The sequence below is a fragment of the Urocitellus parryii genome, chromosome 7 (assembly GCF_045843805.1).
Source record: "Urocitellus parryii isolate mUroPar1 chromosome 7, mUroPar1.hap1, whole genome shotgun sequence".
In the NCBI taxonomy this organism is placed as follows: Eukaryota; Metazoa; Chordata; class Mammalia; order Rodentia; family Sciuridae; genus Urocitellus; species Urocitellus parryii.
Window position 1 is genome coordinate 140,279,407 of NC_135537.1, and position 27,967 is coordinate 140,307,373.

At 34.5% G+C, this 27,967-nt stretch overlaps 1 protein-coding gene across 1 annotated transcript in view; it reads right to left on the bottom strand.

The window, feature by feature from the left end:
• Positions 1–24,034, bottom strand: part of Efcab5 (EF-hand calcium binding domain 5) — a 126,866-nt gene extending 102,832 nt beyond the window's left edge. The window contains exons 1-4 of the mRNA XM_077801269.1: positions 24,020–24,034; positions 23,000–23,062; positions 21,829–21,913; positions 12,519–13,095 (exon numbers count right to left, since the gene is read on the bottom strand). Coding sequence (XP_077657395.1) covers positions 12,519–13,095; positions 21,829–21,913; positions 23,000–23,062; positions 24,020–24,034 — 740 coding nt within the window. The remainder of the gene's footprint in view (positions 1–12,518; positions 13,096–21,828; positions 21,914–22,999; positions 23,063–24,019) is intronic.
• Positions 24,035–27,967: the final 3,933 nt, after the last annotated feature.

Consider the following 27,967-nt stretch of genomic DNA (forward strand, 5'->3'; position numbering starts at 1 on the left):
TTATACCCAAAGGACTTAAAAACAGCATACTACAGGAACACAGCCACATCAATGTTTATAGCAGCACAATTCACAACAGCTAAACTGTGGAACCAACCAGATGCCCTTCAATAGATGAATAGATAAAAAAAATATGTGGCATATATACACAATAAAATATAACTCAACGATAAAAGAGAATAAAATCATGGCATTTGCAGGTAAATGGGTGGAGTTAGAGAAGATAATGCTAAGTGAAGTTAGCCAATCCCAAATAACCAAATGCCAAATGTTTTCTTTGCTATAAGGAAGCTGATTCATAGTGGGATAGGGAGTGGGAGCATGGGAGGAATAGACGAACTCTAGGTAGGTCAGAGGGGTTGGAGGGGAAGGGAGGGGGTATGGGGTTATTAATGATGGTGGAATGTGATGATCATTATTAGCCAAAGAAAGGTATGAAGACACAAATTGGTGTGAATATACTATGTATGCAACCAGAGATATGAAAAATTGTGCTCTATATGTGTAATAAGAATTGTAATGCATTCTGCTGTCATGTATAAATAAAAAAAGAGCCATTGCATGCCAATACATTCAATAATAATAATAATAATAATAATAATAATAATAATAAATTGTACATTTCAAACTTTCTAAGACTATAGGTTTCAAATATTCTCATCCCCCCCCCCCCAAAAAAAAAACAGAAACTAGTTAAGCCGAGCGTGGTGGCACATGCCTGTAATCCATTCCAGCAGCTCAGGAAATTGAGGCAGGAGGATTGTGAGTTCAAAGCCAGCCTCAGCAGCAGTGAGGTGGTAAGCAACTCAGTGAGACCCTGTCTCTAAATAAAATACAAAAAAAAGCTGGAGATGTGGTTCAGTATTCGAGTGCCCCTGAGTTCAATTCCTGGTACCTTGGCCCACCCTCCCCCCCCAAAAAAAGGTAATAGATGTTAATTATCTTGGTTTAATTATTCTACATGTATTTATAAGTCATAACATCACATTATGCTCCATAAATATATACAATATAATCATGAATCATCAATTTACAATATAAAACAAAAAAGAGTCCTAGGAGTTGCCCTATATACTATTAGGGCAAGACTGAAGGTACTCAGGCATTACGGTCACAAGTCTCTTTCTTTCCTGGACATAGAAATCACCCAGGGGATTCTGATCCCAGGGCTTGGGTAGAAACCTGGAAGATGTATTTATAGCAAGCATCCCAGGTCATTCTTATGTCTTGGACTAAAATTTTGAGATGTCTCTCTCAAAGTATCTTGGCCTATTGCCTCTAGCCCGAGTCAAATCTTTGATAGCTCCTGCTTATGCTCTCAGCATGATAGTTACCCTTGTACTCAGCCAGAGATGCATCACCCAGGTTGAGAACAGGGGAATAAATGTGATTTTAATTGTTCCTATGTTAATCATACCTATTAGGACTTAAAAGAAAACCAAACTGTTTTGATTGAAATAAAATCAAATGACTAAGAGTAATAAAAACAGCTGCTAGTTTTAAGTGTGACTTTTTGTCCAACAATGTTTGAAGCAGGTCTTTATCTTTCAAAGAAGAAAGACTAAGACAAACTGACAGATTTTAAAATACAAAAGAATTTTTAGGGACTGGGGTTGTGGCTCAGTGGTAGAGTGCTCATGTAGCATGTGCAAGATGCTAGGTTCAATCCTCAGCACTACATTAAAGAAAAAAAGAAAGAAAGAAAGAAAGAAAGAAAGAAAGAAAGAAAGAAAGAAAGAAAGAAAGAAAGAAAGAAAGAAAGAAAGAAAGAAGGTATTGTGTCCAACTGCAACTAAAAAAATATTTGAAATTTTTTCCAGTAAGAACTGGTAAATTGAATGCCTCTAATAATCCAAAAGAAATTATTGAAATTAAAATTATTACTTTAAGCCCATAGAAGGACTTCAGAATTCTCTAGGAAAATAAGCATTCAAAAATAAACTTTGAAGTTTGAAAATAAAAGCATACAAGCAGCTTAATAGTACAGAAGATCCTGTGTCTGTGCTACTGAAAGATTAACTGGTGTTTTAAAGGAAGTGCTAAGTTCCTCTGATGCCACTTCTAAACAGCCAAACCTCCCAGTCCCTTCTGCTTGTCTCTCATTCTGCTCTTCCCCTAATCCTTCTCCCTCTGCTATTTTCTCTTTCTTCCTCTCTCTGCACAGCATTGTCTTCAATTTCCATCTTCATTCCTACATGACTTTCTATTCTGTGCCTCTTACACCCAGCTTTTGCTCATTATGCATTCACTAAGTTCCTGGCTCATTACACAAACATTTATTAGGTAATATGGACTGTACCATTTTTTTAATATTTATTTTTTAGTTGTAGTTTGACACAATACCTTTATTTGTTTATTTTTAGGTGGTGCTGAGGATCGAACCCAGGTCCTCACACATGCTAGGCAAATACTCTACCGCTGAGCCACAACCCCAGCCCAAACTGTACCATTTTTAACTATGAATTCTGCCATTATTAAGCTTATGGTCCAAGGGCAGAACAGATTAGTAAACAGCACAGTGTAATAAATACTGAGTATTTCTGGATTCTCATGTGATGCAAAAACAAATTCACAAATTGGTTTTCTATCATATTTTCATCTGTTTGAAATATTTTTCTCCTTTTCTTTGCCTGACTAGATCTTCCATATGCTGTGGGTTTCAGCTCAGATATCATTTCTTCCTATTTACTGATGCCCCAATTTAGACACAAAATCTTGTTTTGTGCCTCAGAGCCATTGTACATAAGCTTCCAAATATAATCTTAATGGATTTCAAATTGATTGTGTTACTCATTCAGGAAATGAATAACATTTCTCTTTTGTAGCCTGTATTATTTCATGAGATGTTTATATCAATCAGCAGAATTCTACAGCACCCAAAACTCTGGGCAGTATAGAATAGATATAACTTATAAGCAAATCCTAAATATAACTCTCTATTTAAGGGAACTGGAAGGGAGGAAAATCTACAGTGTGGTAGTTACAGAAATGGTCACAGATTCTTCACATTCCCATATGTATAACTCTGCACAATGCAACTTTGCAGTTCCTCCTATTTCTGCATTCCTTATATCTGTGGTTATGTGACTTATAATAAGCCATTGGCAAACAGGATGCAAGCAGAGAGTTGAAAAGTACTTAACCATTGGGGCTTGTCTTCTTTTATTGAATTTGGGAGGCCTCCCACCATACCTTGGAAATAAGCCTAGCTTAGCCTTCTAGATGATGATCCAGTTACCGCCATTATTCTTGCAAATAGCCAACCACTAGAAAAATGATCAAGGCTATCAACTGCCATCTTACTACAATGTATAAGGGAGTCTAACCAATAACATGTGAAGCAGAGATGAGTCAGGAACTCAGTCCAAAGTTACCTACCCACAAAATCATGGGCAAATAATTGGTATTGCTTTAAGCTACTAAGTTGGGGTAATTTTTTTAATGCATAAAAGCTAACTAATAAAACAGTTTACTAAAAAAAAAACATGGGTTTTTAAAGAAAGGCACAGTGTAAATCTACCTGATTAAAGAGTAGAAGCAAAAATGCTTCTCTACCCTGGTTGTGACAATCCAAATTCTGTCTATACATTTAAGCTGTACAAGGAAAATCTTTCACTTACAGCAATATTTTCCTAGATTATATCAAAATTGAATGTTGAATCTCCTCAAAACTGGTTCTAACCAGGTTAAGTGGATAACATACCATGAACTTTGAGTGACCCCAGTATACTAGAACATTTTTGGACCTATCTGAAAACTCCTCTTTGAACTGCTAAAAAATGGTACTTGTTTTAACCAATCATGTACAGACCTATGAACAGACTTACTATGACCCACAGTGTGGTAGTTTTAAATTCTTATAACTATCATACAGCTCCCTTCCTAACAATTAAAACCCCCTGAATATATCCTTTCCACAAACTATTCAGTGAATGATCCACTGGTACGTATTCCCTTGCTAGGCAAGTTAATAAACTTATGCCTGCATTTTTTTAAAGCTCTGGTAGTCTTAGTTTCACAAAGTTAAATTAAATTAGATTTCTTGTCATTCTGGGAGCATGCCTATGTTGTTACCATGCTAAGTATCCCATAGAAAAATCCATATATTACATGTGTCTACTTTGTCATTATACTTAGTTAATTCTTAGTTTATTTTTGTTTATTCAACATATATCTTACTATAAAATGAGGATCCTGAGAAAACATGCAATGACTTAGGAAAAATCTAAATAATTGGTTAGTCAATGACATTTGAACAGATAAATACTTAGGCCTATTTGGATTTTTTTAAAATGATGAAGAATATTTAGCACAACATCCTCCTTAAATACTGATGATTAAATCCCAAGACGTAAAAATTAAGTTTTGCTTCAAATTAAGGGAAGTGTGAAAATAAGGTGACTCTCCTATAGTCATCCATCACTCATTAAAACATATCTCATAATAATCTTATATATCTAACATATATTTGTTGAGCATCTTCATAAGACATGGCATTAGATGCTGGGGTAATGAAAATATGATAGACATAATTCCTGCTTATATGTAGCAGGGGAAAAAATTATAACTGCAATTTGTCCAATAAAAGAGGAACACGGGATTCTCTGAGGAGCATGAAAGGAAGGTACAAACCCAGTTTCACAATAAAGTGCTATCTGTGCTGAACTTTAAATGATTGGTAAGATAAAGAGTAGACAGGTGAAACAGATAGAGGGAATGCCTTATGTAAAGACGCTGAGGTAGGAAGAAGCACAGGATGTTTGAAGAACTGAAATAAATCCCACATACCTGGAGTGTAGAGTGTGAGGAGAGAGTTAAGAGCCAGGCCAGACAAGGAAGTTCTTATGGGCCTCCTTAAGGATTTTGATCTTTATTCTAAAAGTAAATGGACGAATTAAAAGGTTTTGCATTGGGGAACATGATAAGATTAACCTTTTTTAAAAATCACTCCAGTTACAGACAAAGAATAGACTAAAAGAGGGCAAAAGAAGCTGTAAACATACCAATTCAAAGGCTATTGCATGAGGGGTTAGAGTTCTATCAGTGGTAGAACACTTGCCTAGCAACTGTGAGGCACTGGGTTCAATTCTCAGCACCACATAAAAGATAAATAAATAAACAAAATAAAGCTATATTTAAAAAAGAAGAAGACTATTGTATGAGTACAGGCAAGAGACAGTAGCCTAGACTAGGATGAAAGCAGTGGGAGAAAGTTGGGAAAGAAAGAGAGAGAGAGAGAGAGAGAGAGAGAGAGAGAGAGAGAGAGAGAGAGAGAGAGAGAGAGGAGCCAAAATTACTGGGACCTAATAATTAAGTAGAAATGAGCAGTGAGGAGGCAGAAGGTATCTAAGGTTGATACCTTGGATTTTGGCTTAAGGGTCTGGATGGATGACCATGTAGACAATGACTTGTTCAATTTAAGGTGCTTGTGAAATATCAAGAGCAGATTTTGAATAGATAATTGGACGCACTAGTAGAGAGCTCAAAGAAGATGTTTGGGTAAGAGATATAAATCTCTAGGTGGCATCTGATGTGATGGCATAGGGCTGAAGTAGGACAGAAGATGTAAAAATCAAGGCAGTTGGATGTAAGGTCTTCAGCCATTAGAAGACAATCTTTAATGAACAAAGCAAATTATATCTTCTTTTTGAGGATATCAGTAACTGGACAGTTTTAAAATGAATTAATAGAATTAAATGATAAATCCTAAGAATGTATAGGTATCTTAGAAGGTCTTAGGTGTTTCTACTTTGGATCAACCACACCTTATCAGGCATTATACCACTATCCAGGTTTAGCTAGAGGGAACTTGACTCTGAACTTTACTTCAGTCTCTTGGATATTAGGAATGTTCTATACCACAGAAGCAGATCAGATTCATTCAACATTAAGTTGCATGGTAGAGTATAGAATATTAGGATATCATCTAAAGAGACCATGGTTTCTCAGTTCATAAGAAGAATAATTTCTAAGTACTTAATAATGAGATAAATACACATATAAGTATCATTTAGAGCCAGAAATGAAACTAGTTGGTGTATATAAATTATTATTGGAGGTTGAACAAAATTAGAAGCTACTTGAATAAAGTCCTACTACATGCTATTGTATATAACAGTCTCTTAAATACTTCAAAAAATATGTCCCTAATCTATTAACTCACTTTTGGCATAATTTGCTTTTTACTGGATTAATACAATCTTGATAATTCAATGCAGACTGACAATGTAATTAATATTACCAATATCACCTTTGGAGAAGCACTTGCAGGATTTCCTAACATAATTTAAGCACAAGGGTTTGGCTTGGTAAAGGGGTGGCAGGTGGTATGAAGAGTGAGCAGACAGCTGTCTAGGAAGCCACTGTCTCCCAGCAACTGAGGAAAACCCTATCAAGGATGAAACATACTTTCTAGCTTGCCAAGTCCTAGTGCTGGCAACTTGTAAGGATGAGTTAGACATTTTTAGCTGTTTTTTTTTTTCTATAAATACAAAGTACTTTGAAGTAAATCTTAGAATGTTTTGCAGATAACACATTCCAATAGAAGCCTACACAATGGATTTTGGCACAGTTTGTATGAGTTTCTTGAACACCATACATGCATTAATCTGCAGAGAATTATAATAAAATTAAGACATGGGTCTCTTCCCCTTTTAATTTTACTTGGTTTTGTGCATCCTTAATGTCTAAGCATTTATACTGACATTCTTCTCTTCTATGTAACTGTGGTAGAGAAAGTAATTCTTTGGAATATCTCTTTATGATTCTTTCTCTTTGTGGATCAAATGTTCCAATATTAATATGTAAGGCTAATGAAGAGAAGTAACTGGAAATAATGTCCAAAACATATCTTCAGATGCAAGACAGATCCTATAGTGACTACAAAATAGGCAACTGATTCAAGGATCATAGATCACTTCTAAACCATAACTGGGTAGGCATCACATACAAGTTTTTGTTTAGGGTCTTTTTAGATCTATTTCCTGGCTCATTTGAATTCTTATTCTAGGATCTTCTATGTCACAACTGGTGGAGAAAAGAGAGGACATGTATAGTGTAATAGGCCTTATTTCCCTGGAATAGTTCAAAAGTCTAACATTAATAATCTTCCCTGTTTATTATTTAAATTTTTTTATTTTAAAAATATCATATAGTAAAATTAAACCTTTTAATGCCTAGTTTTATAATTTTCAACATATGTATCAATATATGTAGCCATTATCATAAATAAGCTATACAAGTTTATAATCTTTTTTTTTTTTTTTTGGTACTCAGGATCTAACCTAGGGGCACTTTACTGCTGGGCCATTTCCCCAGCCCTCTTTATTTTTTATTTTGATACACAGTCTCACTAAGTTGCTGAAGGCCTCGATAAATTGCTAAGGCTGGCCTCAAACTTGTAATCCTCCTGTCTTGCCTCCCGAGTTGTTGGGATTACAGATGTGTACCACCATGCCCAGTTTGTAATCTTATTTTTAAGAGTAAATATTTCATTATCAATTCACAATCAGGTAGTAAGAATGTTTCAAATACTTATGCCCAAGTACCAGAAGTATCTATCAAATGGAAAAGATACTAAGAGGAAATAAAACATGTAGAAAAGCAAATTCTGCAAACTTAATCTACTTTAGAGTTGTGCAAAATTTCATATATAAAGAAATTAAAATCAACTTTGATTCCATACCTATCTTTTAGGAACCCCAGTGAAAAGTAGTAAATTATATCATATATGGAAACCCTACAAACAGCAGTGATGTATTTTTTAGTTAAGAATCTACCACTATAAAAATATCCAAATAAATAAGAAATGTCTTCTCTATCTATTGTTATAAGACACCAAACAGAGATGAATAAATCCCCTTCTGTCTTGGGAAGAAGACAGACAAAAACTTTGTGATAAAGTAGAGGCAACTTTTAACATTATTAACAGAAGATAAAGTCTTGACAAACCAATACAAATTTTGTCTTTTTAAAAATCGAATATAAATAAGAAAAATGCTCATTTCTAAAGTGAACTGACCTATCCAAGGTTCTGTAATGAATTGAGGACAACACAATGATACAGGTCAAAGAATTTTTAAGCAGGACAATTTTACTAAAATTGCTGGATATACAAGTTTTAAGTCTGTAGACATTAGGAGCAGCACATGCTCTTGTAAAGCATCCTAAGAATTTCTGAAAATTCTGCAAGTTCCTGAAACAGTCATCTTGATGACCTATAAATCTTGGGTTTTTGTCAGAGAGAGATGAAGCTTAAATCCTAGCAAGCCAGATAAACAAAGCATCTTTGATGAACTCTTCTGTGAAATTCCTACAGGTGTTTCGCCAATAGAAACTAAAGTTCTGAGTCTCAACTGACCCTAAGTATTCAACTCCCAATTCAGGAAACATCAGTGAAATAACATGTCATAAGCCTATAATCCCAGAGGTTCCTGAGGCTGAGGAAGGAGGATCATGAGTTCAAGCTAGCCTCAGCAACTTAGCGAGACCCTGTCTCAATATAAAATAAAAAAAGGGATGAGGATGTGGCTCAATGGGTAAGGGCCCCAGGTTCAATCCCTGGTACAGAAAAGGAAAACAAACAAACAAACAAACAAACAAAAACACCTAATTCCCTTGTATTATGTCATTGGTTGGCAAGGGATTCTCACTCATTTGTGTTGTATTCTTATTATAGATACTGATAAATTCCTAGAGTTTTATACGCTGTTGAGATTTACCTATCTAACAAAGAAGGATTTGTCAATATATTGGTTTAGAGGCTTGATACCAGTTTCTAAATTGTATTTCCTTTTATAGAAATAGATCTAAATGCAACCTAATATATTGCTCTATAAGAATAGATAGTGAGCAGAAATTTCCTTAAGCTATTTATTAAATTCAGTGATACTGCTTCCTGCATGCTGCTGGAACTTTTCATTAGTACTAAAACTCCCTTAGTTTGGTTTCTCTTGAATTCGGTATTAAAATTTTAGTATGCATAATAAACTCCTGTGGAATTTGTTTTAAATGCATTCCTATAGGTTCTGATTCAGGAGGTCTGAGTAATAATCCAGAAATATGTACTTTTCTTTTTTTTAGTGCTGGGGATGGAACCCAGAGCCCTGTAGGCAGAATCTGAACATTTAACCAAGTACCTAGGTGATTCTGATGTCCCTGGTAGGCAATCACACTCTAAAGAAACTATTTTGCTTGAAAATAAAATTTCATGGGCTGGGGTTGTAGCTCAGTGGTAGAGTGCTTGCCTAGTGTATGTGAGTCCCCTCATAAAAATAAATAAGTAAATAAAATAAAGGCATTGTGTCCATCTACAACTAAAATAAAAAATTTTCATGCCCACACCCATACATAAAACAAAATAAGAATTTTGTGCATGTATCTCTATGTTCCAGAGTGATATATATATATATATATATATAATTACAAAAGAATTATTAGGGGCTGGGGAAATAGTTCAGTGGTAGAACAATTGTCTAACAATTGTCTAGCATATACAAGACCCCAGGCTCTATCCCTACCCACCCCCCTCCGAAAAATTATTATGCTAAAGCTTCTAATTAGTTGTTTATCCTATAGGATGGTCACTAAAACAAGTCACAAAGAATTTTAGGTTCCTTCATAAACGTATAGGGTTCATGACAGAAGGCATTCAAAAGAAAATATGGAGATTTGAGAAGAAGTTCAGAAATTCAAAGTGTATTGCTGTCTAGGTCTAGAATAGATGGGGTAGATATTATATAGACCAGGGGTCAGCAAACCAAATCTGGCCCATTTCCAGTTTTTTATGGCTCAAAAGCTAAGAGTGGTTGTTGTATTTTAAAATAGTTTTTAAAAAATCAAATGAAGAGTAATATTTTATGGCATGGAAAGATGATATGAAATTCAAATTTCAGTATCCATAAATAAAGTTTCATTGGAACACAGTCATGCTCATTTATTTACAGATTGTCTTTCAGTGTTTTTGCACTACAGCAGCAGAATTAAGTAGTTGTGACTCAATTTGCCAAGCAAAAAGCTTTTAACTTTTATGTAATCAAATTTATCATCATTTTTATGGCTTTGAGTCATGGTTTAAAAAAAGAATTTCTCTGGTATAAAACAATTTAAATCCTGTTTTTTTGTATGGCATCATTTTTCATACACAGATCCTTAGTAGGATATAGTCTAAGGACCAAGAAAAGCTTCCAGTAAATCTTAAACCTCTTTTAGTATTTTTGTTCTCAGTAGGCTTATTGCCATTATTATTTTGGAGCTATTTTATAGAAATCATAGGATAAGGCAAACCAGGTAATTATGTCAATGTTGTTAGGAACCAAGATTTCAGTATTAAAAAAAAAAGAAATACAAATGTAAAATCAAGGAAATTATATAAAAATCCTGAAACATTGTATTTTTTTGTTTTGTTTTGTTTTGTTTGTTGTTGTTGTTTGTGGTGTTGGGGATTGAACCCAGGGCCTTGTGCATGGGAGGCAAGCACTCTACCAAGAAATGTTGTATTTGATACAATGAAGTTATCAATATGAACTCATTATTCTAAAAGTTATATTTCTTTTTTTTAATTATTTTGTTGTGGGTGGACATAATATCTCTATTTTATTCATTTACTTTTATGTGGTGCTGAGGAACAAACCCAGTTCCTCACACATGCTAGGCAAGTGCTCTACCACTGTGCTACAACCGCAGTCCCATATTTCTTATCCAGTATTTCAATGAAGGAAGTAGAAAAATTTTAATTGATTTCTTCTGGGATCAATGTAGTAGTGTTTAAAAGAGTTATATTCCCATTGTGTAAGCCTTTGGCCTACTGATGCACTGAGTTTTTTTATTCTTATATTATCCAATCTGCTTCTTTCACATCATCAATGCCCAAACTAGATGTACTTGCTATTTTTCTTGTAGGTGTGTTTGGCAGTTGGGTTCAGCCCATAGCATTTTTTTTCCATGTAAGATTAAAAAACGAAAAAATGTAAAAAGTTCACATAGAATAACTATTCCTATCCATTATAGTTAGTTGTTCAAAGGAGACTGAAAAAAATATTTCACTTAAAGATTTTTGTCACACTAAAGGAGTTTCTATCCTATTATTATTCTGATTTGGAGTGTGTATATATACATATTTTTTAAAAATAAATTTTATTAAGGTGAAATTTAAAAATTATATTTCTTAATCCTGAAGGGCCTTGAAACAATGACAATACAAAATGTATGAGCACTCCCATTCATTTCCTGGGGCTGGGGTTATAGCTCAGTGGTAGAGCGCTTGTGTAGCACATATGAGGTACTTGTTCGATCCTCAGCACCACATATAAATAAATAAAATAAAGGTACTGTATCCCTCAACAAATAAGTAAAAATTTTAAAATACATTCATTTCCTAAGTTAATTAATAAGTATAATCAGATTGCAATAAAGGTTTTTTTCTGGTTTTCTCTCCTCAGGATCCCCAACCACCCAAATACACAAGTTGTTCATATAAAAAGTAAACACACGATAACTAGAAGACATTAGAAAAAAGAAGAGCAAATAATGGTCACCAGCACTCAGATTAATAGAAATGTTTTTAAAAGCCTCAATGATTAATACAGTGTGGTACTAGCACATAAAAGGGAAACAGACAAACAGAACAAGAATTGGAAAAATCTAGAAATATACTCTAAAATATGCAGGGGTTTAGACTAAAGGTTCTTCTCAAATTGGTGGGGCAAAGATAAACTATTCCACAATTTTTATTGGGACTGCTAAGTAGTCATTTGAAAAAGAAAAAAGTTGGATTCCTACCTCCATATTATACTAGGATATATTCCAAATGGATAATATATAAAATGAAAGTTAAAAGCCTAATAATTCCAGAAAAAACATGGGAGAATTCTTTTAATATTTTGGAATATAACACTGATTCAAAATCTGGATGCCAGAAAAATAAAAATTAAATTCAACTCCACAGGAATAAAAAAAAATCATGCATGACAAAAGATAAATGGTAAGTGAAAATTGGGGAAATATTTGTAACTCACATTATATGCTTTTATGTAAAAGGAAGAAAATTATGAATTCATATTTTATGTGCTAATCTATGCATAAAGGAACTCTATAGAGTTTTAGAAAACTAAAAATAGTAGTTATCTATGGCAGAAGTGGAGTACTAGGTGGATGGAAGATAAGAATGGAAGGAGAATTTTCCACTTTTTATATAATTTGCCTTTTGAACCAGAAGACTATATCACCTATCTGGAAAGTTCAACTTTTAGGTAGTCCCAGATGTCATATAGCCTACTTTTCAGTGCAAGGAGAATAAATAGAGAAATAAACACATACTTAGCATCCTAGTGAGACAAATCTATGAATACAAAGAACTTTTTATGGACTTTGTTAGTCTTCACAGTGCTTCAAAAAAGTGAGACACTCTTTGAATAACCATAAAATTATTTTTGAAAGTTCTGTTTATATTAATATTATTGTTCTACTAGATTTTCAATGTAAGGAAATAGAAAATCAATTGAAAATAGTAGAAATTTTACCTGTAGCAAATAGTGTCAGGAACATACACCTTCAGTTCTTCTGTGACATCTCTCATCACCCTCTGGTAACCAGACATTTTTGGAGCTTTGACATAAGAAGGATTGTTTCTCATTAAATATTCTCCCAAATAATTAATTGGATCAAACTTGGTTGGAGTATCAGCTTCTGTCAAAATCTTTTTCTTTTCTAATTGCATTAACATTTTTTCCACTCCAGGAACTAAGGTGGGTAGAAGTTTATCCAGCAAATATGCACGAGTTTTCAGTGTCGTAGTTTCAGTATCAAACCACTGTTGGGCTAAATTATCCTTAGGGAGTTTTTTTTCAGACTTTTTTTCTAGTTCCTTCTTTAGATTATCTTTATCTATTATTTTCTGCTGTATTTTCCGGGCACTCGCCTCCACTCTTTCCAAAAGATTTTTCCTCCATGGTTGTTCTAGCTTTGATTTTGGTTTAGTTTCATCTAAAGAAAAAATCATTTTTTCAGGTTTTCTAATCACAACATTCCCTGAGACTTCAGGGATAGCGTCCTTTGTTGAACTAGTTGGAATTTCTGGCTGTCTCACCAGCTTTGATTCTAAGAGGGAAAAAAAAAAAAAGTGAAATGTAAGAAATATTAGAAGTAGATTTTAAGGGGCTGGGGACATAGCTCAGTTGGTAGAGTGCCTGCCTCACATGCACAAGGCTCTGGGCCTGATCCCCAACACCACAGGAAAAAAAAAAAAGAAGTAGATTTTAATCAACAAAATTTTAGCATACCATTACAAAAACGTTTTGTACATCCATTTACACAGCATATTGGAACACCATCAGCTGAAAGTGTCAGAAAGTTTGGCAAAGGTCATTCAAACCATAAAAACATTTACTGTTACTGTTGACTTATTCAGGAGTTAACATCAGCTCTGTAATCTCATTCAGTACTCAACCTGTTTCTGTCACTCTTAGTCCATTTTTTGCACTTGTAATTTATATCATACAATGGCTCTTACAGCTCCAGGCATCACTTCCTCAGAAGAAAAAAATAACTGGGACTGTGCACAGTGACGCACACCTGTATTTCCAGCAGCTTGAGCGGCTGAGGCAGGAGGATCTCGAGTTTAAAGCCAGCCTCAGCAATATAGGGAGACCCTAGGCAAGTCAGTGAGACCCTGTCTCTAAACAAAATACAATAAAAGGGCTGGGAATGTGGCTCAGTGGTTAAGTGTCCTCTGGGTTCAATTCCTGGTACCAATAAATAAATAAATAAAAGAAAAAGAAAAAAAAAAAAAGAATTGGGGACAAGAGGGTCTTTCTCCTCTTGAGGATCTGTCTTATTTTCAAGAGGAGAAGAGCCCAGACTCCCCATTTATTGACAGACTTTCTGGTCTGAACATCTAACCCTTCCTCCATAATCACTGGCAGCAGACTACAGAAAATAGAAACATCCACACAAAAGCAGATAATCTCAAATGCAAATATAATTACACATACAGAAGACTAGAGGAATATTTAAGTAAAACCATCTCCATGGCTAAATTCAACAAATGAAATAACTAATACAAATCTAAGGAATATCATTAATAGAACAAGTGTAAATCTGTTCACTACCATTATAATTCATATATCTCGGAGCAAAGAAATTAGAAGAAATAAGAAAATATTATGAACATTGTTTTTTAAAAATTAAGAGAACTTGAATGCCTGATGTTCAGATCTTGGTTTCTACTATCATTCTTGAATTAAAAAAGAAAAAACCCAGCGCTTCTTAGAGAAATGGATGATGATTAAGGGATTTAACTGTTTTCAGACACAGCTGAAATCTACCTCTAGCTTTGCTCTTTTAAATTAATGTTTTTGTTGATTCTTTATATAAACATTAGGATTCATTTTGGCAAGCATTTTTTATAACTTTATTTTACTTATTTATTTTTTATGTGGTGCTTATGATCCATGTCATTACTGATTTTCAAAAGATATTTGCCATTAAATTCCAGTTTAAAAAACCTGAGAAAGGTTTTAATTGCCTAGGCATAAATTATATGCCTATTTCTGAACCATCCATGAGCATTCTGATTGGACAGATTTGCATCACCATCTATTCCTAGATCTAAAAAGCCAGCATAACCCTCAACTAAACCAAATGGATCAAGGAGGGGAAGGGCTGTTCCCTAAACAAACTGAGTAGACAAAAAAGATATATCACTTAAAGGAAGTAGTCAACAGCGCCAAATGCTGCAGAAAAGTCAAATGATGCAAGAAGTGGAAAGAATACATTTGATTTAGCACTCAGTTGTTTTTCACTAAACCATTTCTGTGTTTAAGAATGGATCCTAGGGACAGCAATATCTGTGGTGAGAATGGAGCCTAGACTACAGTGGGTTGAGGAGGAACTTCAAGGTAAAGTTCAGAGTGAATGACTGGACAAATTATTACAAAGAATGTGACTGTGGGGACTGGGGTTGTGGCTCAGTGATAGAGTGATTGCCTAGCATGCATGAAGCACTGAGTTCGATCCCTGGCACCACATAAAAATAAACAAATAAAATAAAGGTATTTTGTCCATCTACAAAAAAGAATGTGACTATGAAAGAAAAGATTGATTTCTTTCTCTTTTTTCTTCTGGTGAGGAAGGATTTCTCTAAAGATGGGGTTGGTTCGACTGTATTTAGAGATTTAGAGGCAGGAGGCAAAGTAAAGAGAAAACAGAAGACACAGGAGAAAAATTAGATGATGATCCTCAGGGTCGAGGAGATATGCAGGAGGTCAAAAATATATAATAGTCTTGGATGAGATGTCTCTTACACTAAACTAAGATGGCATGTAAGTTGGGAGAATTCCATCTCACAGCCTCTATTTTTTTGTGAAATAAAATAAATATCGATAAAACCAGGAATGGTAGGATCATGAGCTTGATGGGAAAGATACAATTTTGAAATAACTGTTGTGGGTGTGGAAAGGAGCAGACTACAAATATCTAAGCATATTTCTAAGCAATGTTCAAAGTATATCAGAGATTAAAGACCATATATTTTCATAGCATCAGCACACAAATTATATGGCTTTTTTTCCTAGTATAACTGGATGGATTGCTCTGAGTTCCTAGGACATTGCTAGTTCAGGCTCTGAACAATAAGCTATTGGATAATTTTTTTTCTACATATGATTGCTGAGGTGATTGGAATGGAAGAATTAATGGGAATTTTAAGGTGGTTTTTTCTTTTCTGACATGGATAGAGAGGTAAAGTAGTTTAAGTTCTTTTTTTTTTTTTTCCTCTTCTTTTTTGAAACTGGGGATCAAACCCAGGGCTTTACACATGCAAGGCAAGTGCTTTACCACTGAGCTACAACCCAGCCCTAGTTTCAGTTCTTTTGAAATATTATCCACTGAAAATATCAGTGCTCAGCCAAATCCCAATAGAATCAGGACAATGTATTGTTGAAGCATTTTGCTTCTGTTACTTTGAGGATACAGAGAAAAACCAGAAATATATCTGAAAATTATTTTTTACTCATTATTTTTAATGTAACTAGAAAGTAGTTATTGAGACATACTTAATCATTAATAACCCCAGTATATACTACTACTACAATTAAAGGGTAAGAGACTAGGGCCTCCATAACTTTTGAGCAATGGGATTTTTAACATTATTTATTATATTTATTTTTTAGTTGGACACTTTATTTTATTTATTTATTTTTATGTGGTGTTGAGGATTGAACCCAGGGCCTCACACGTGTGAGGCGAGCCCTCTACCGCTGAGCCACAATCCCAGCCCCAACAATATTTATTAAGAAATATTTAAGACACAAAAATATAAGTAGCCATTTATCTAATCTTAGCTTACAAAAAAATTACCTAGATATTAAAGCCTCTCATATATTCCAACTTTGAATGATGCTATTCTGAGTTTCATGTTTATTGTTTCCATGCATTTGTTTATGTTATTATATCTAAGCAATATAATATTGTTCTCTCTTTTTTTTTTTTTGTGGTGTTGGGGATTGAACCCAGGGCCTTGTACATGCAAGGCAAGCACTCTACTAAGTTATATCCCCAGCCCTGTTCTTATTTTTTAATTTTATAAAAATAATTTTATATCATGTGTATTCTTTAGCCTTTTTTAAAATTAAAAGTATGTATGGAAAAATCACCTAATTGATAGATGCATTTTTCACTGTTTCATAATTGTAATTAAATCACTGTATCATAATGTGTTTATTCATTGTCATTTTGATAGTCATTGAGTTGTTTCTAGTTTTGTTTTCAGGTTTTACTACAACAGACAATCCTAGTATGAAAATTATTGAATGTATCCTCTTGTGTACATATATGAATTCCTCTAAAGTGTATTATTAAGATTTTATTTGCAGGGGTGCTATGGTTTGAATGTTTGTTTCCCTTCAAAATTCATACATTGGGCTGGGGTTGTAGCTCAATGGTAGAGCGCTTGCCTAGCACATGTGGGGCACTGTATTTGATCCTCAGCACCATATAAAAATAAATAAACAAAATAAAGATATTGTGTCCATATACAGCTAAAATTTTTTTTAATTCATACATTGGAACCTAAGACTCAATATGACAGTATTAAGAGGTGAGGGTCTTTGGGGAAGTGATTAAGTCATGAGGGCTCTTGCTTCACCAAAGAATTAGTACTCTTATAAAAGCACTGATGGGAAATATCTAGCCCCTTTTTATTGCCTTCTATCTATCTTCTATGTGAGGACATAGTATTCAAGCACCATCTTGGAAGCAGAGACTAAGCCCTCACCAGATACAGAGCCTGCTGGTGCCTTGATCTTAAGACTTCCTAGCTTCAATAACTATGAACAATCAATTTATTATGTTTATAAATTATTCTGTCTATAGTATTTTATTATAGCAACAGAAATGGACTAAAACACAGGGTCATAGGTATAAGCATTTTCATTAGTTCAATGAGATATTATTAAATTATTTTCTAGAGTGACTGGTACCAATTTAGAAGATCACCAATAAGAGTAAGAATGAAGCAGTAGTTTTTGAAATATGCTTCTTAGGATCCTGAGAAGGAGCTTCAAAGACCATAGGACTGTAAGTAACTTGTACCCTTTGTGACCAGAGCACCTGTGCTCCAATTATTTTTCATAATTGGAGAGCATAATAATATTTAATTTGGAAAAAAGGTTTTGCTGCCTTAAAATTATCTAAAAACCAAGGCTGGAGTTATGGCTCAGTGGTAGAGTAGTAGCCTAGTATGTGTGAGGCCTTGGGTTCGATCCTCAGCACCACATAAAAATAGATAAATAAAATAAAAGTATTGTGTCTAACTATAATTTAAAAATAAAATATTAAAAAAAGTTATTTAAAAACCAATACTCTGGGGCTGGGGTTGTAGCTCAGTGGTACAGCACTTGCTTAGCATGTGTGAGGCACTGGGTTCTATTTTCAGCACCATATATAAATAAATGAAATAAAGTCCATCGACAATTTATGTATGTATTTCTGTGTGTGTATGTGTGTGTGGCTCCCTCTCACCTCCCTGGATATGTAACAAATTAACACTTTTTGTGGAGACAAAAATGTTTTTCCCATTTATGTCCTTAAATAGATTTTGCACTGAGGCTATACCCAGTGGGAAAATGGGAAAATGTTTCCATTTTTTTTTTTTGGTCACAATATTCATTAATACACAATGCTCGCTTATTTATTTATTTATTTTTGTAGTGCTGGGGATTGAACCCAGGATCTTGTGCATGTGAGGCAAGAATTCTACCAACTGAGCTATATATCTCAAGCCCCCCTTATTTTTAAGTGTGAAAGAGAGCAATTCTTTTAAGTCTACAGGTTCTAATGTACTTGCATTTCTTTTAATCTGTCCAGTACAAACCCAAGGCAGATATTCTTCTGCTGGCTTTAAGCGTTATGCTATAGATGTATAGCAACTTAACATCTAAGCATCTGCTGTGGTTCATTAGTAAACTCACACATGAACTAGGGCATTTTCTATCTTCATTGCAGCCTGCTCTTGCTCCTGTAGTGTGCTTGGCCATTATAGGTTGCTAAGCAATAATCCTCGTGCTTGCATTGTTTTCACTAATACAGAGAATGGAAGTAGAAATGTGTTTGGTTACAATTCTAGTCAAACACTTCTCTCCTGGAACCAGCAAACCAAGAAAAGAAAAAGAGGAACAGCAGTCAATAGATCAGGATTCTGAACAAGACTATCTGAAGCTGTCTTTTGACAGGTAGACCTCTAAATGCAAGGATTGCAAATTATGGAACTGACCCAAGGGCAAATTAACTTAGAGGTTTAATTGAATATAGATTCAATTAATTTCAGTAGGTCTGAGTTTGGACATTCTTAAAACTTTTTTACAGATTGACTGATTATTTATTCATACACTCAATAAATAATTATTGATTTCTTACTACATGCCTGGTGCTATGCTAAGCACTGGAATTCTTTTTCAGGATCAATTTCCTAAATTCTTCATAGAATTAAAAGCCTTTCAAGCTTTCGCCTAACACTAATACCTTCATCTCTCTACCAGTTTACCTTCTACCATACAAAGACCTATTCAGGCCCTAAGGGCATAAGAGCTTTCAACTAAATAAGTAGGTACACAAAAGATTTCCTTGTTCATAATTTGAAAGGTCTAGCCTCATAAGGAACATTTATCATTTTCTGTACTTAGGGCATGGCCCACTGCTGGGTATAGCCTCAGTGCAAAATCTATTTAAGGACATAAATGGGAATGAATTACAATTCACATTATAATAAGCCTTAGCAGGCTCTTTCAGATGTTATATAATGTTAGTGGAACTGACTGCTGATTAAACTAGTGAAAACTGAATCAGAAGGGTCACCCAGCAAGCTGTAGAATGTTCCTATTTAAACATGGGCCCTGTCTGAAACTTAGGTACCTTGTCTTTATTATCAGAATTTCTCAACATTTGTACATAATGTAAATGACTGCTATAAAAGAAGGAGGAAAAAAGCACTAATAAACATTATTAGAATTGAAATTCTATTGGTATAGGAAAAGGTAGTTTCTACAAAACTCTGTTAATCTTTTTTTAAAGAGAGAGAGAGAGAGAGAGAGAGAGAGAGAGAGAGAGAGAGAGAATTTTTTAATATTTATTTTCTTAGTTTTCGGTGAACACAACATCTTTATTTTATTTTTATGTGGTGCTGAGGATTGAACCTAGTGCCCCGCAAATGCCAGACAAGCGCACTACTGCTTGAGCCACATCCCCAGATCTGTTAATCTTTTTTTAAAAAGTATTTTTAGTTGCAGATGGACATAATATCTTTATTTATTTATTTTTATGTGGTGCTCTATCACTGAGCCACAACCCCAGCCCCAAAACTTTGGTAATCTTAGGTTTGTGTAATAAGGATAGAGTTGGGTAAACTGATAATTTAAAAAAAAAAAGATTTCTCAAAATGCAAGATAAGCTTATAACCTAAAAAGACAAATAACTAGAATTAAAAAACTAATACACATTTTTTGATACATATTTTTCATAACTTTATTTATTTATTTTTATGGGGTGCTGAGGATTAAACCCAGTGCCTCACTTGTGCTAGGCAAGCACTTTACCAAGAGCCATGGCTGGAGTTTAACCACAGTATTTTTTATGCAAAGGAAAGTATTTGAGTGCAATTTGAGAACTGCTTAGCAAGATAATATCACTTGAATTTTGACAAGTTTGTAACAAGGATTATGACACTTTCTTTGACATGTTGAAACTGTCAGTTCAATAGCAGTTCCTCTTCTTACTTCTTTTACATATTTATATATATGTAAATTCATATATTTGTACATAAAGGAAGGATTCAGAATATAAGGTTTAATAGTGGCTGATCACTAAAAAAATAAGTATCTTGAATTGCATTTAATATCACAGCACACTGTGATGTTTTTAGTAAATATCACATACAAAAACAGTTGATGTGAATAAATCAAAAAGCAAAATATACTTCCCTCTATATACTTTGAAAAGCAATAAGAGAAATTAAAAATACAAGAATAGCAAAGTCTACAAACTCTTGATATTCTCTAAGGAGGCAATAAATTACATGATATAATACATATATGAAGTTTTGCAGGTGCAAATTTGACCACAGACCACTGAATACCCAATTAAATGTATAACAAATTAATTTGATCACATTTTGTTTGGCATGTTTAGAATGAGTTAATCATTATCCTGGCCTCGTAATTAAGATCAAGCCAGAGTATATGTAAGGTGTGTTGGTGGTAAAATGGTGGGATGAGGAGGAAGTAAAATCAGGAGACTAAGAAGTGGAGTCAGGTGGAGGAGAACAGTTAAAGACTTGACAGGAAGAAAAATTTTTAAAGTTTGTGAAGCTGTGAAAATAATACTCAGTTTATAAGAAAGGCAAACTAAGTGTCAGGAAGTTTAGTTCTTAAAGCACATGTATTACAATAAGTATTAATAAAAACAAGTAGTAAATAATTGCTCTTAATTGGCTTAAAAGACAAAAAAACCTCAGAAAAAGCACCTAGAAGTTATAACTAGGATCTACACAACAATTAATAGTTTAGAAAATACTTTAATAATTATTATTGTAATTTAGCCTGGTCAAGCCTAGCACATACTAAACTCTCATTAAGGTAAGTTGAATTGATGTGAATTTAAATATTGTAAAGATTTTCTCTTGGTACAGGGTTTTATTAAATGTCTGGAATTAGATGTTGCTGTAGTGAAAGAGATAAATGTCTTGTCCACTTATTTATTGTCTATTTGATCCTGTAAATTTTCAGTTTGCATGATTATGTGAATTTAGGTAAAGAATGGGGATAGGAGTCAAACTTTGGATCACACAGAATAAATGTGTGGTCAAGTACAGTACTAAAAAGAATAAACAGGACCAAGAACAGTAATCAGCCCAAATGACTATAATTCATTTTATTTTTTTTTTAGAGAGAGAGAGAGAGAGAATGAATCTTTTTTGTAGATGGACACAACACAATGCCTTTATTTTTAATGTGGTGCTGAGAATCGAACCCAGGTCCCGCCCATACTACCACTGAGCCACAATCCCAGCCCAATTTTATTTTTATATTAATGGATTATCTACTAGGCATCAGTCAGCTCTCTAGACTATGTTTTTCTCTTTAATTAAGTAGCATAAGATGGAATGTCATAAAGTTTCCTCAAAAAATGTTAATAGAGTGTGAAGGGACTATACTTTATTTCCCAAATGGCATTTGAACATATCACTGGAATATATTTTTGTACACAAAATCTTACAGAATGAATCCCCAATGAAAATTTAATGTTAGTTTTAGATCCTATTGTGTGTGACTAGTTCTCTACCTTGGGATTTTATTTCATCTGTTGCTTCTTCTGCCACATGGTTGCTGGTCTCTGTTGCAGAAACATCTGGTAAACTCTGTGAGCCCTTTGGAAAGGAGAATACAAATACCAATTTCGAAATGAGTTGCTTTTCATCAAAGTTGCCCCAACTCTCCTGCTTACTTTTTCTAGGATTTAATGTTACATATTAGAAGCAAAGCAGTAATCACAGTCTATTTACTACATTCATAAGATGAAATGTGTTGACTCAACAGGTCATCTTCCTGTTGCTAACAGTCATATGCTAGCAACATCATTCCTGTTGTACATTAATCCTTGAATTATACAATATTTTCAACAAACATAATTTGAGAGCATATCATAATGAAATCAGAACTTTGAGAATGCTACTTAAAAAAAAAACACATCTTCCATGGTTTGTGGTATAAAGAAAAACATTTGATCTTCACTGAGGAAACTGAAGATCAAGTTTATGAATAATAGTAGCAGAACAGCTTTTTGTGTTCCTGGTGTACTTCAATAATAGGATATTTAAAAACTCATATTAGTCATCTTGATGTAAATTCATATAACTATTTTATTTTTCTTTACAGTACTAGGGGTTGAATCCATGCTTGCATATGGCAGGCAAGCATTCCACTCTAGCACTGAGCTACCCTCCCTGATTTAATCTATTTATTATTTATTTATTCAAGACCAGGTCTTTCTAAGTTATTCCAGCCTCAGCCTTCTTAGAATCTGGAATTACAGCAGTGCACCAACATGCCAGGCCTATAACATTTTAATTGCCTCCTTTTAAATTAAGTGTTCGTCCTCACTATAGTTTTGTGTTTATTTAAACACAAGGTTACTTAAATGATTAACATGGAAATTTCTTCTTCAGCAGGACAGCGAAGTTACCCTAAAAACTGGTATTTCCTGTACTTAGGGTAATAGTTCTGATTTTAGAAAGCAGCCTTTATTTATGTGTAATTTATAATAACTCTTCACAAATAATTTACCTATCTATGGAAATTTCCTATAACTGAGTAAGTCTGATTAATAGTTAACATGAATTCGCCCTTTTCCATTTGCTATTTTGTTTATCTTTTTGAACACCCACATTTTTTCCTTCTTCATAAGAAAATTTTATCCTACTGCACTAAAATCTAATTGTCCATGACAACTCTACCTTAATAGGCTCTGTCTCTTCAGTTGAATCCTCTTTCTTTTCTTTGTTGTCTTTTCCATTTTCCTGAAAAGGGAACAGTGTTAGTAAGTGGTATTCAAAAGCAGCTGGGGATTAAGCTAACATTTTATACTGTAATATAAAATTGTATTTTAGCTGGGTGTGATGGTGCATGCTTATAATCCCAGCAGCTCAGAAGGCTGAGGCAGGGGGATTGCAAGTTCAAAGCCAGCCTCTGCAACTTAATGAGACCCTAAGCAATTTAGTAAGACCATGCCTCAAAAAAAAAAAAAAAAAAAGAGAGAGAGAGAGAGAGAGAGAGACAGACAGACAGACACTGGGGAGTGTAACTCAGTGGTAAAGTGCCCTAGGTTCAATCTTTAGTATAACAACAACAACAACAACAATAATAATAACAACAACAAAAATCACATAATGAGCAGATATCATTCAGAATAAAATTAGTTGTGTCAACAAATTCAAACAATTAAGGCACACTATATTATAATTAAGAAAGGCCAACCCACTAAAAGCAGGTTACTGTCCTTCAACATTATTTTGAGCCAAGTTTTTCAGCATTTCTGTCAAAACCTGATGCAGAATATTTTGACTATAAAAAGAGAAATAATTAAGTGATAGAAATGATATTCTATTTCAATTTTCCCAAGAATGTGGAATTTCAAATCCTCTCATAAATAGTTAGAAACCTAAATAAGGCCAGGAACCTGAGCAGATTTGGCTTCCTCTTGAAATGGTGACTCACTCATCTGGACCACGTAAAAATATCACCAAATTGCATGGAAAAGATCAATATTACCAGATCAATATTAATAACATAAAGAGAGAAAGAAAATGTTGATAAACAACAAAAAGTGTCCTGGAAGATCAAAATTTTCCTCACCCCTCCCCCACCATTCTATTGACCCGTTGTAAAGTCTCAACTGCTGAATTTTTCAAACTGTACTAGTGTTATTACTTTTCTTACTGACCCAAGCTGTCAGTGCTAGACCAGAGGAAACTCACAGTAACTGACACCATTATCACTTTTTTTTTTCCAAAACATACTAAGGCAATTGAATTTTTAATGTTATTATCACTTTATTAATTTTTGAAATAATAATCAAGGTATGGTAAAGTGCACTCTGATGGCTATCTAATCCCTGTGAGAAAGGTAAACAGAATAATGACCTCCTTAAAAAGTTTTTTTTTTTTTTTGTGTGTGTGTGTGTGTGTGTGAGAGTGTTCTGGGAGTAATATGAATTTTCTGGTTTACTTATATTTAGGAATTAAAATGGATAATTACCACATCCTCATTTCACTGCAAGTGATCCATGATTTCAATCAAAAAAATCACTGCTGTGCCAAAATTCATTGAGTTTGTGCATAAATGGGCTAGGTGCTGTGTAAAGAATAAATTACATTTATGTGGTCTCTGCCTCCAGGGCAGTTACAGTCTAGACTCTCTTTAATTAAAAATAGCATACATATATTCTGGAGTATTCATTTTCTATCAATATAACACTTGTTCTAGTTGAATAAATCCAAAGTATTGCCTTTGGAGACAAAAGGTTCCAACACAAAACAGCTGCCTCAGAGTCTATTTTAAGTAGTTCATAAATAATTAACATAGATTTTTGTGGTATGTTTCAACTATACATTCTTTGCTTATGGTGTCTATCTCTTGGATTTGCTAATAAGCTTCCTTCCTCTTTTTTTTTTTTTTTTTGTTCCTGGAGATTGAACTCAGAAGTACACTACCCCTGAGCTACATCCCCCGTCCTTCTTGTTTTGTTTTGGAGATAGGCTCTCACTAAATTGCCCAGGCTGGCCTTGAACTTACAATTCTCCTGCCTTAGCCTTGAGTTGCTGGGATTATAGCCATGTACCTCCACACCTGGCTTCCATTTCTTCTGTTTTGTTTGTATATGTCTAGATATATTCAACTAAATAACCTTCATTGAATGCCTTCTATTTGCAAGCAGATGTTGAGGTTAAAAAAGGATGATTAAAACCTGCCTTTGAAGAGTTCTAAGTTTAATGATGGAAAACAATTCAATGAACCTTCGAAGTACAAGAATAGAGGTACATACAAAATGTTCAGAAACAAAAGGAATAAACAATCATTTTTCTCAGGGCAGTCTGGTAAGTTTTCATGTAGTAGATTTCCAAGCTGAATTTTAAAGGACTAATAAGAAATTTGTGTAAGGAAAGGGGAAAGGCTATTTAAAACAGAAGAAACAATACACTTAAGGGTATGAAAGTTCAAAAAGTATTCATGTAACAGAGCATAGTAATGTAAAAACAGTGGCAGAAGATGAGGCTAAATAGGTGATTATAGTCAATATGTAAAGAATTACTAGTGAAAGGAAAGTGACCATAACACTTGAAGCGACCAACAGATCTTTACTGCAGCAATGCAAAAGAGGAGAAAAGGGGGGTAGAAGGGGGGGAGAGCAAAGAGAGAGAGAGAGAGAGAGAGAGAGAGAGAGAGAGGAGAGGAGAGAGAGAGAGGGAGAGAGAGGGCAAAAGTGAAAGAAGAAAGAGAGAGCAAAAGCAAGAGCAAGAGAGAGGGGCCTGGCAGGAAGGAGTTTTTATAGCCAAAATCTAATGGGGTCTTTGGGTCTGCAAGCTACCTTGTTGGTGTACAGTGATTGGATCATACAGTAGTTGCTAAGGATGTCATCTTCTGCCTTCAGGCAGATGGGGCAGGAGTCAGTTGTGGGTTTTTGTTGCACCATACCCGTAAGGGTTGGGTGTTCAGCCTTGAGTGGGGTTGAGTGTTCAGACTTGATGCAAACAGGTGATAAAGGACCAGACAGAGGAGGGTTTGAGGGCGTGGGTTATCCTGCAGCTAACATTCATTCAGCCAACCCTGAAGATAACTTAGTCAGCCTGCCCTGCACCTAACAACTAGCGTTTGTACTTTTTTCTGTGCTCTTAAGTGGAGGACAAATGTTACCAAATATTGGTGTTTAAAAAAATTTAATTCCTGCCAGGCACGATGGCACACGCTGGTAATCCCTGTGGCTCTCGAGGCTGAGACAGGAGGATTGTTAGTTCAAGCCAGCCTCAGCAATGAGGCACTTAGCAACTCAGTGAGACCCTGTCTCTAAATAAAATACAAAACAGGGCTGGGGATGTGTCTCTGAGTTCCATCCCTGGCATAAAAAAAAAAAAAAAAAAAGTAAACTCCCCCAGCAACATAGAAGATGGGTTGGAAATGTGAAAGACTGAGGAAAGTGAGAAGATATATTTTGCATCTTAAATGTTGCATTCAAGGTAAATCCAGCCCTTGCTGTAGTATAGAGTTTGCTGGACATTGTCAGTATAACCCAACCATATCCCCTCAGGTTTACCTTTTCAGTACATGCAGATAGACTGCAAGCTCCTGCAATCCTGCTTCAGGATTTTCTCTAAATCCATGTGGACAGACCAGAAGTGCTTGGAAGCTAATACCTATGAGAAAAGCCCTTAGCCAATGATGGATAGGGAGTTGACCCATGGGGGGAGATTTCTGAGGTAGATTTTATACTGTTTTCCAGAGTTTCTCAGTGATTAAGCCTCAGCTGCCCACAGTGTAACCTGCCCTATAAAGAATGTTGGGCTTCCTTCACATCTCTGTATTACTTTCCTACTCCCTTTACCATTGTTTCTTGAAACCATCTTCCAAATGAACTTGTGTTCAAATCCTTAGGTCAGGATCCTTTCCCAAAACAGATATAATCATTAGGATTGGGGGGCATAATTAAATCTAAGGACTGAAAGAGAAGGAGCAATTAAATCAAAGGCATTTCTGTATATCAGCAACAAAACTTCTGAAACGGAAATGAGGAAAAACACTCCATTCACAATATCCTCAAAAAATATAATTGCAATTATAATATATAACAGTATAACTTTTAATCCTGTTAATATAAATATTTAAATATTGCAATAGCTATTAAAATAATTACAAATAAAGAACTTGGTGGAAATAAACATCCATAGTTATGTGTTTTCAGCACAGAGATAGAAACCATAAAGAAAAGCCAACTAGAAATTCTGGATATAAAAATCATGACTATAGCGGTGAGGAATTCCTTTGATAGGTTTATTAGTAAACTGGACCCAGCAGAAGAATCAATCAGTGGCTTTGAAATTAGGTCAATTGAAATTATCCATTCCTGAAATCAAAGTGGGGGAAAGAATAACAGCACTTAAGAGCTATGGGGCAATTAGGAACTTACTGAGTGTTTCTTTTCTTTCTTATTCAAAAAGCTGGCTAGATGTGATGCCATTGAATGAAATAAGGAAAAGAGAGAAAAATGGGTTTAAAGAATGATTCAATGAGTTTGTGTTTAGACATTCAAGATACCTGCAGGATTGCCTGATGTAGTTTTCAGCATGAGTCAGAAGGTCACTGAAATGTATTATGATGTATTGGAAGAAAATTATATAGAATTAAGTCCGCTGGAATATGATGGGGGGACTGTCCATTTAGAACACATTACCTTGCATTTTCATTACTCCAAGTAGATAATACTCTGTATGCTTCACACTCTTTCTCATGAGAACCCAGAGTCATTCATTTAGGGTGTTGGCTATGAGACAGAGCTTCTATGGATCTAGTTAAGAACCCTCCATACTTATTTTCTTCAGATTTGTAACTTGGTGAATTGCAGCATTTGGCATCTTAGTATGCAGGACTGTTAATCATATATGATAGTCAATTGTCCTTGAAGAAGAGGTTTCCCAGTATAAGAGAAAAATCAAAAATCATTCTGATTACTCATTCTAATAGAAGAACTGTGTTTTATTTAACTTCCTTGAGATTCTTGAACACTTGAGTGTCAGCTGAATTTGCAGGATGATGCTACTTGATAGTATCTTGTGGGACTGAGCCCTTCAACCTGTGGGATCTGTATGTAGATAATGCCAGAACCAAACTGAATTATAGGATACCCAGTTGGTGGCTGCTGGAAAATTATTTGG